Source organism: Polyodon spathula, chromosome 1 (genome assembly GCF_017654505.1).
Source record: "Polyodon spathula isolate WHYD16114869_AA chromosome 1, ASM1765450v1, whole genome shotgun sequence".
NCBI classification, from domain to species: domain Eukaryota; kingdom Metazoa; phylum Chordata; class Actinopteri; order Acipenseriformes; family Polyodontidae; genus Polyodon; species Polyodon spathula.
The window spans coordinates 26,460,074-26,470,380 of record NC_054534.1 but is presented as its reverse complement, the minus strand read 5'-3'; the positions used below and the strand labels follow the sequence as shown (position 1 = coordinate 26,470,380).

Genomic DNA, 10,307 nt, shown 5'->3' with positions numbered 1-10,307 from the left:
GCAACTGACTTGGTTTTACTATTATTTTAAACTGCCTGCCTCCCAATGTATAATAACTAAAGTTAGTCTCAGTAATGTATAGAGTTCCTTATATAAGGGTAATGCCATTTGCATGCAGATTCCCATTTCATCGATAGCATTAAGCTTTTAAATCTATTTTAGTTTAGGTAAAGCAGACAGTAATCTGGCCTTGCACCCATCTCTGGCATCATAAGCCAAGACTATTAATGTATAGTGTTGTTGTTGCTTCTTGCACTACAGCAGAGCTTGACTCATTTCTAGCCTTGAATTGCTGCAGGTAGCTAGACCATGCCCATTAATCAACCCACTATTAGGGATGAGAGCACTTGGGTCCCTGAAGCTAAAAAACTACCTTTTGGGAACATAAACTGGACTGTCAATGTATTTTCTCAAGTGTGCAGGGTCATCATGTGGAAAACTCCCATCTTTAATCTAAATCAAATGGCTCAACGTTATTCATTGGCCTGTAAGCACAACCAATTTCATCTAAGTGTACACTGCTCTATATAGACAATTAAATGACAGCTACAAGCAGTTAGAAAAGTTAGTCAACATGAGATAACACAACTCTCTTGAAGCCATTTATTTTTGCACAGCAACATTCACACTACTGTATTTCAGACAAATAAAAAGCAAAACTACTGCCATTATTCTATTAAACACTGTTCAGACAATCAACATGAATTGGTAACATACAAGGTTTACATTTTGCACATTCCATTGATCTAACAGTGAGCACATCACTAAAGGTTCCATAATGAACTCAAAAAACCAAAGGGCTTTACTCCTTAACATTCCCATAACAGCTATCAACCAGCAACTACTGGAAGTACAATTGAATGCCTTGCCTTTGCAGTAAAAGCCTCAATTCAGAAGACTCCAGCATCAGATTACATGCGACATCCCCACCATTTGTGCGCTTGAATATCATGGGTGGTTTCCAAACATCTGTTTAAACACTCTTCCCAGCGCTTGATCTTGCCATTCTCCACCATCACAAACTTCCATTCCATTTTTACATCAGCCGGTAGGGTAATAGAATTACACCAAAATCCATCTTTATCCTGCCTTAGAGGCACGTAGTTCTCCCAGTTTCCAAGCTCCCTGTGGTTCCCAGTAACAGCGATCAACTGGAACGGTGAACAGGTAATATAGTGCACACGGAAAGATACACTGACATTCTGCGGCATCGGTGACACAGCCAAGATCTTCTTGCTCGTCTGCACAGACTCCTGTATACCTGCGGTGTCCAGGTCTCCCAGCACGCCCTCTTTAGATCCCGAATCTGATAGAGTGCCCGATTGCACGTCATGCATTTTTGTACTCTCTCTGCCATTCAGAACTCCAGAGTTGTCGTCAAGCCCCTTCAGCCACTCATTGTCATTCATTGTTGCCTCCATGATGCTTATTTCAGTTTTTTCCATACTGGGTTCCCATGCACTGTTCACATTGGCTTTAAAGCCTGTCGTTTTCCTGCACACTACAGTCGCTTCTTTTTTTGGGAGATGGGTTTGATTTCTCTCACTCAAATGCTCATTACTACCAGGCACAGTGTCAGTATGGTGTCCATCAACAGAAGGCAGGTCCATTTCATTTGGGGACTTAAAACCAGGGTCAGTGCTTGCTGCAATGTCTTCCTCTTGCATGGGTTCCTGAACAGAGGATGTCTGTTTAGACACTATGTTTCCCCCATTTATCGGATGATCTAAAAGAAAATTATACAAGTTATAAATATCTGGCTTTCACCTTACATCTTTACCTTTATAGAGCTAGCAGGACTGTGTCACCTCACACATTAAAAGTAGGGGTCTCCAATCCTGGTCCTGGAGGGCCGGTGTGTCTCCTGGTTTTTGTTCCACCTGTACCCTAAAGTACTTAAGTGGTCATTGGAAGCTTAATTGGCCCAATTGTCTACAGGTTGGAACAAAAACCAGGAGGTACACCAGCCCTACAAGACCAGGATTGGAGACCCTTGCTTTAAAGCAGGGCTACTCAAACTCGGTCCTGAACTGAACTCACTCCAGCTGAACTCTCACTTACTTAACCATACCTCATTAACTTTAACCAGTTGCAGATTTTAAGTTAGCCGTAACAGCAAGTAACTTAATCTGCAACCGTTTAAGAGCTGAAAACAAGTAAAACGTTTAATTAAACAAGTTATCTGTTCAATTAATGGTATGGTTAAGTGAGTGTTCAGCTAGAATGAAAACCAGCAGACACAGGGGGTCCCCGGGACCGAGTTTTCATGACAACTCCATCACTTAGAGACCCTCATATGAACTGGGATTTTGCTTAAAAATTAGACTTTTTTTAATTGTTTTTAGCTCTTAAACTGTTGCGGATTTCGAGTTAGCTAAAACATCTTAAAAAAAGAGTTGGGATGAAAACCATCAGACAAAACACGCCAGGTTCACGAGCATGGAATTAACTAGAGACTGACGCAGCAAGTAAAGAAAAGTAAATACGGTAAATAAAACATAAGTAGACATAAAATGGCCTGTCATATTCTTTAAATCCTGCTGTATCAGTACTACCTGTACTAATACAACTAAACAGTCTTAATTTATAACATCGTTTATATAAAAAAAAAAAAAACTTACTCACTGTACGTGCACCAAAAATACCAATGCAGCTCTAACGAAATGTCTACTGTAGTGGCCTATATTTTCTGAATTTTATTAAACGCCAAATTACATTAGGAAAACGACCAAATAAACAGAAGAAAAAAACGAACATACATCCAGTTAATTAATCCATACCTGTTGCTTCTTTGATGCAGGGACTTTCCAAATTGCCTGTGCTTTTCACGTCCGTCATTTCCTCAGCCTCTGCAGGAAGCCTCTCAGCTCCAGTCTCTCCTGCATTTCTTTTGCCTTTTTGACCAAAAAGATTCCTCTGTATTATGAATAATGCCCATCCCGACAGCACCACGATAATCCACAGAAGCACCGACGGTTCAAATCCACTAATCATTTCAGCAAAAAAAATAAAATGATGTCAGCCCTGCTTACGCGTGCGTTTGTCCTGCTAACTGCAATGTTACCAGCGGCCAGCTGTAGCTTTTTAATCTGTCTGGTTTACGTAATCACTCTCAGTTGGTTCCGCAGCAATGACAAAACACTTCTCTCAGGTGTGCGTCAGCGTCGTGCCAATCAGCTTGGCACCAAGCAATTAACTTCATTGAAAAAGGTAAAGTCGTAAAGAGGTGTCATGGATATAGAATTATACATACAAATATTCAAGTTCATAAAAGCACATTATATATTTTCAACATACCAGTGTTCAATAAAGTAGAAAACATAATCGTAACAACACATATCTGCGTTAAGGTTAATAGGACGTCGTTATTACTAATATTAGGGTTCATTAAAGCCCCGCTCTAGCACGGCATGAATTTGTTGAATTTATTATCAATGAAATCATTGTGGAACACTTGAATAGACCGGTACAATCCATTAAGACGTTACTTCCACTGTATGGCACTGTAACAAGCTAACTAATTATGCATTGCCTTGAAAGGTATTCAGTTATTAAGCAGCAGCAGTACTGCAGATCCAAAACCTCAGTTTACAGCTCAAAAAATAGCATGCTCCAGAAAAAAAGGTTTTATTTGTCTGAAGCTTGACTTCCAAATATTTCATATAAAAATAACACAACCTCCGATGATGATGTATGTGTTCACTATGCAGCACATGTACCTATCTCTGTAAGTATAATCCCAAACTGGAATAATACATTCTAGATAAACTGATGATTTTATACAAATCGTAGAATATTTGTGTGAATGTAATGACCCCCCCCCCCCCTTAAGTGTGTGCAATGTTTTTATTGAACCTAACTTAAGGTGAGGAATACCTGTAAAACAGCAGCTGATTATCCATATGCATTAAAACATAGGAATAAGAAAATACAATAAACAAGCATGTCATTTCTATCAAACAGAACACCAACATTACAAATACAACTAATAAAGAAGTCCTTAATAGACAATTGTTCCAGCTTGTGTTGTTGCAGATATAGCTCTGTCGTGGTCCTTTCTACTTCCTCTTTTACTATCCTTCTGAGCTTTTCCATTTCCATCCTCTTGCCAGAAGATCTTCTTAAGGAACTGCAAAGAAATAAATGTGGTCACTGAAATACAGCTTTTTTCTAATCGTGGTCGTTCATTTTTTGGGAACGCTGTTGATAATAAGCATATTTTAATTTCTGCCCGTTTATTGATTTAGTGAAGATGAGTATTGTTTATTTATCTATTTTCTTTCATAGGACTGTAGAAGCAACAGATCTCAAAAGCAGAATAAGCAATGGGTTTATATATCCACTACTGGGAGGGTCTTTCTAGAAGCCCGCAAGAGTGTAGTTTCTGTGTGCATCAGTAGCTGTGGGGAGGAGGATCAATATAATGAGCCCACTGCCTGATTGTTTATTCAGCAATGATTATTAACTTCAAGTATTAACACAATGTACTCCCCTCACAGTTTAAGAGCTGTTTTTTTGTACTTGAGATACTTGCTAAAATCTCTTTGCAATCTTTTCAAGCTTTTTAAAATACAGTAAAGTCGTAAACATGCCTCCTTTTTCTTTTTATAATCAAAACAGTCTGCAATGAAAAATCATTTTGTTGTAGCCAAACCTGTAGGCAAATGTTACCGTTCAGCTGCATGTTTGCTTTGGCATGGCTCTGATAATCTTTGAGCCTGCTCTTACCTCAGGCTCTCTGACCCCCTTATTTAGAATAAACTCTTTGAAGGTGTGTGTCCCATGCAGCTGCATTAACTCTTCATCCTTTTTATATGAAAAACAAAAAGTAAACATCAGTAAAACGTGAGAGTAGATCTGTTTTTGTTTGTTTATTTGCATTTGTGATTTTAGTAAGGAACTAAATGGCAATGGCTAGTCAGGGGTGAAACACGTGATACATTGTTAGCTTGAATGCACCTCTGTTCTGACCTGCCTTTTAGTTCACAGCTAATCTTTGGCAGACTGTCAACTATACTAAATTGTATAGTAACTGAAGACTATTAGTTTCACTTGTTACCTCACTTCAGATGAAAGGCTACTGCACTTAATTACCATTTGTTGGTATAATATTGATGATAAAACCCATCAAGGTGAAACAATTGATCTACAAAGACATCTCTGATCTGTTTGAAAATTAGAGAGGAAAATACACAGTAGTTCAAGCCTCAGACTATACGGGATGCTTACATGCTCCAACACAGCTGGTTCAAATCTTCTTAGCCATGTGTGTGTTTTTTTAAGACCCACAGATTCAGGGAACAGGAACTGTTCACAGAATATAATCTAATTTCTGTCTAACATATTAACAGGTAGTGGTTTAAGATTCTGTTTAGAGGATTAAGATCTGGTCCCTTTTAGCGGCATGACAAGGTTCTAGGTCTAGAGGTCTAGAGTATCTCAGGCTCCTCAGTAACGGTTAAGCAGTTATGATGCAGAGCACTGAGAAAATAACATAATGTCAGATTAGATTTGTCAGAAGTCAGAAGGTTTTATAGGTTATAGCAATTAGTCACGTGTATGATTGGTATTCTGGATACTTGTTGTGCTTGACTATTATCCAAAATCTAAATGTAGCCTTCACATACTCATTATTCGGGATGTGAGGTACCACACATGAATACATCTGGATACTAAATCCATGAAAACCACTATCCACAATACTCATCGAACTCCCAACTATCTTATCCTTACCTTACACTGGAGCGTAAAAGCCTGGAGTCCAGCATGCAGCAAAGTACATAAGTCTGATATCTGAAATGCTTTTTAGTGTGACAGAGTGGAAGAAACCTCCGGACAGAAGTGGATTTGTGGTTACAGTTAGTATCTACTGTATTAGTCTGGAAAGTTTAGAGCACCATAACTAACCCAACTCAAGTCACAAACTTTAACCTAACATGATTTACAGTTTCAGATCTATATCAGCTTCTTGTTGTAAGTACCTTTTCACTAAGTTTATGCATTTTGTCCAGTTTTTCTTCATGAACATCATTAGGGTCTTTGAGTGGTTCATCTGCATTTCTTTTCTTCCATGTCTCTGGGTCAAGATACCAGGCTCCATACTTCACCTTAACCCAGCTTGGATGGTAAGAAGATTTCTGTGTTATGAATATGTATAAAATTAATTCCCACTAACATTAAAACCACAGTTTTAGTGCTTTTCATTTTCAACAATATACAATATGTGCTGCAGTGATGCCAGGGATACAGGAATATCCTTATTATTTCCATATTAAACATTTTTAGAGAGGAGCTGCATACAGTATCAGAAGTTAAATGTGAAACAAAAAGAGGCTGTATCTGTTGCTGTTGTGGTGTGTTTTTTATATGTACATGGAGCGAGGTGAGTACATTCAGTTGTGTTAGAAATGGATAGATTAATTTGCTACACAAGGTAACAGTTGTGTTGACCAGCATGGTATTAACATTTATTGGGTCTGAGAATGACCCACAGCCCCAGTGCATTATTTGTCAGGAGGTTTTGTCAAATGAAACTCTTAAATGTCATTTATGTACAAAGCATTCAGAATGTGAAAAAATATAACCTTTTTAAACTTTAGAAACGGGAACTTTGTCAATAGCAACTTTCATGCAATAGCAACTTTCATGCAATAGCAACTTTCATGCTCAAAATGACAATTTTCCTTGATGAACTGTTAAAGAAGATTCAAGGCCAGGGATCTCATTAAGTTAGGTATGTTATATAAATACTGCACTTGCTACATGAACTTATACATATACACATATAAATGAGTTTCAAAATGCTGTTGTGAAAAAATGCGTGGCAAGTGGTCCGTGGGAAAAATTCAAACACCAAGGTAGTCCCTAGATTGAAAAAGGCTGGGAACCACTGACCTTTAACTTCAAATAACCTATCATTAAATATTGTTCAATCTAATACTGCCCTCTAGTGGTCCCTTTGTGCAGTTTGAAATTGAAAGCTGGGCTATTTGGTGCTTTAAAAATGTCAGTTTCTTACAATGACAATCATTTTCTCCTAAATGTTATTGTTAAAACTAAAACTATAAGCAAACCTCTACATTTATATCCCCAATAAAAATACACGATAAGCAATGAAAAGAAAAATTACAGGTACACTATTTAAACAGTTGTAGCTACATGGAACCCACTACTTTCTCTTTAATGCTTATACTTGGTGGTTATGCCTATAAGGGTTAATGTATTCATTGCAAATGCTCCAGTAGATTCAAATGCAATAGTAAACTTTAGTGTATAATATAAAGAATATTTACATTCATACTTATAATAAAGAATTGAAAATGTTCAAGATCAGGACTCTGCGGTTTCTTACCATTGGTATTTCATCATCCTTTTCAAACTGTGATTTAGTGTCAGTCAGTGGTCGAAATTCTCCGACAGCTATTCTTAACTCTGCAGGCACATTGGTCAGCTCCACAACCTGGATAGGTACTGTGAGGGCAGGCTTGCTCTCATACCCACTGCCAAAGAGGCTCATGAGAGTGGACTCATCTAGGTTATTACTCTCTCCACCCTTCAACAGGGACAGAAACTACTGTCAACAAGGGGATACCACGCTTTCTTATGAAAAAAATTAAACACATCTATTCTACCACTTGTAATGCTTACCAAGGATGCCACCCATTCGCAAAACTCCTTAGTGATCTGTTTTATGTCCTCATCAAGGGATGGAGATGGAAGGCGTTTAATCTTCATTTTCTTATCCTCCTTCACCGCATCTTCCTTGTCTTGAAGCCACATGTACGGGTTTTTATGTTTCGAGTCTTCACTTCTAAAGTCAATATGAAACACAGTATCACCGGGGCTGCTTTTGTCACAAGTGGCCACCGGAAACTATAAGAAAACTTTAGAAGGGACGAAACAGCCAGAAAACTGTCTGACGAGGTCAGCAATTGGAGGGTGATGTCACTGTTAAACCGCTCTGAGCACCCCTGTGATTAACAGGATTCAATCAAATTAGCTAAAGAACATAAAGAAATACATCAAAATGATCTTTATATAAAAATACAAATATTACAATAAGTGTATCACAGAACAAGTAAGCAAGAATAAGTAATAAGTATATTGGAAATGTAGGGCTTTCTGTGATATTTTAGCGGTGTTCGCTGTCTTAAGTCTAATAATGTTCTGTCTTGCTTTATCTGGTAAAGGATGTGCTGTTTGTAAAGTCAAAAACAGGATGACATATAAAGATACAGCAAGGTTAAGACAAAAGTATTCCTTGTGGGCATTTTCCTTTAGAAAAAAGCTGTCAGTTTAGAAAACCAAGCCCAAACTATGAATTGGGGTAGGGTTTTAAAAACAACATGTCCACCCCAGTACAAAGCACTGTATCTTAAGAAGTATGACAGACATTTAAAAGTCACTCCCGCAGTGGATTGGTGTGACACCTCTGCATGACATAATAAAACAAAGCTACTTGCATGGCACTGGCAGAAGGCCTTGTGCTCAGCTCCCCTTTAGCTGTAGACAGAGATTTCTTCCTGCTCTTTTGCAGAGTCTGCTCTGCAGGATCCAATCTCGCTACTCAAGTGCATCTCAGGGTCAAGGATATCCACGACCTCCTCAAAAAGCTAGAAAAGAAATTGAATTTATACCACATAACAAAGAAAATGCCAAGCAGAGAAACCTTGCTACAAATTATATTTTAAATATAAATGTTGTCGAAACGTTGTTGTTGGTTTACTAATATTTTTCCATTAAATACTGAACTGCATATTATATATTTATATACAGTTGTAGCAGGCAGCTAATAAAAGAGATAATGCACTGGTAAGACCTCACTTAAATTACTAGCCATAATATCTGGAAAAAACATCACTGTACTAGATACTGTGTATAAAAATACAAATACAATTTAATATGTTTAATTATCAGGAAGTAACAAAATATGTGTTACAGTTATTATTATAGGTCTTATTTAGATGAGACTTTTTTATTGATTAAGGTAATCCAGGGTGACTACCATTACAATAAAATGTGTTTTTAAAAAAAAATCAAATTATGGCTTATCTCAGTTTAACTTGGGGGGCATGGAGAAACAGTAGTAAAGCAGTGATAAAATAAATCAAAACCGTACAGCAAATGGTAGTTTTGGAATTCTTCTCATGAAACTGGATATTAGTTACCTTAGTGCCTTACCTCTGGAGGCAGCCCTTCTTCCAGGTGTGGATAGAGAGCCAGGGGGTGCTGGGTAAGGCCATACTCAATCTCCTCGATGTACTCACCGCGAGCCTGCTGTAACGGGCTCTTCTTTGAGTAACAGACCTGTTCTTTGGTGAATCTCTTTCTTGGCTGTTGTTTCAAAGTGACTGGCTCACCATGAACAACAGGGCGAGGGCCCTTCTGATTCGGAATAAAATAATCCTCCCCTCTAAGAGGCGAGTAGCCATCTCGGAAATCATCCATTCCGTTTTTTAAAAAGCGCCATCGAGAGCCATTTAGTGCCCCAGATAGTTGTTGTTTATTCTTCTTTTCTTTCAGATACTTTGTGTGCAATCTCTCCTTGTACCTGCACATAATCATACAAAAATATATAGCCTAGTTCTCCATCAGCATGTTTTATTTATTGAATACAACTATGATATTAATATGTGTTCAATTAATTGTGTTAAAAGCAAAAAATAAAGAATACACAGATCACAAGTGCCTTATGTATTTTAATAATTATAATACAAACATAGTAAGGTCTATACATGTACAAAAAAAAAAAAAAACACTAACATACTAGGCCAACATCATGCAGCTACAGTACAGTGAAAATCAACTTGTAATCGTGTATCTATAAAGTACCATAATTGATCATATAAAGCTCTGTGTTTTGTATTGGATCAAGGGCATATTTGATTGAAATATGGTGCTATTAAGTGCTTTTCGCCGTACTACAACAATTATATATATATATATATATATATATATATATATATATATATATATATATATATATATATATATATAATATTTACAATAAAATACATACATACATACATACATACATACATACATACATACTTTAATGTTACAATGTTAATTTGTTTTACATAATGTATTAATGTAAATTATTCTTTGGTGGCTCATGGGTTTTTGTATCGTTTGAGGTGATCACTAATATTATGTATAATAATAATAATAATAATAATAATAATAATAATAATAGGTTCTTACCATGGCTGGAGATGTATTTTACCTTCAGATTTCCCCACTGAAAGGTGAAGCTCTTTTCTTCCATCCATTTAATGTTGTACTTTGGACAACAGTCCCCAAAAAAC

The 10,307-nt window shown here is 37.1% G+C and overlaps 2 protein-coding genes across 2 annotated transcripts; both read right to left on the bottom strand.

Moving 5' to 3' along the window:
- Window positions 1-589: 589 nt before the first annotated feature.
- On the bottom strand, window positions 590-3,093 carry LOC121316279 (starch-binding domain-containing protein 1-like). The gene is made up of 2 exons (XM_041251262.1): window positions 2,781-3,093; window positions 590-1,726 (listed from the first exon to the last, which is right to left on the bottom strand). The coding sequence occupies exons 1-2, from the start codon at window positions 2,992-2,994 to the stop codon at window positions 912-914; spliced, it is 1,029 nt and encodes a 342-aa protein (XP_041107196.1). The 5' UTR covers window positions 2,995-3,093; the 3' UTR covers window positions 590-911.
- Window positions 3,094-3,256: 163 nt separating this feature from the next.
- Window positions 3,257-9,558, bottom strand: LOC121317626 (protein FAM47E-like). Its single transcript, XM_041253805.1, has 7 exons — window positions 9,181-9,558; window positions 8,511-8,612; window positions 7,648-7,872; window positions 7,352-7,552; window positions 5,982-6,137; window positions 4,729-4,806; window positions 3,257-4,129 (listed from the first exon to the last, which is right to left on the bottom strand). The coding sequence occupies exons 1-7, from the start codon at window positions 9,556-9,558 to the stop codon at window positions 4,001-4,003; spliced, it is 1,269 nt and encodes a 422-aa protein (XP_041109739.1). The 3' UTR covers window positions 3,257-4,000.
- Between the last annotated feature and the right edge of the window lie 749 nt (window positions 9,559-10,307).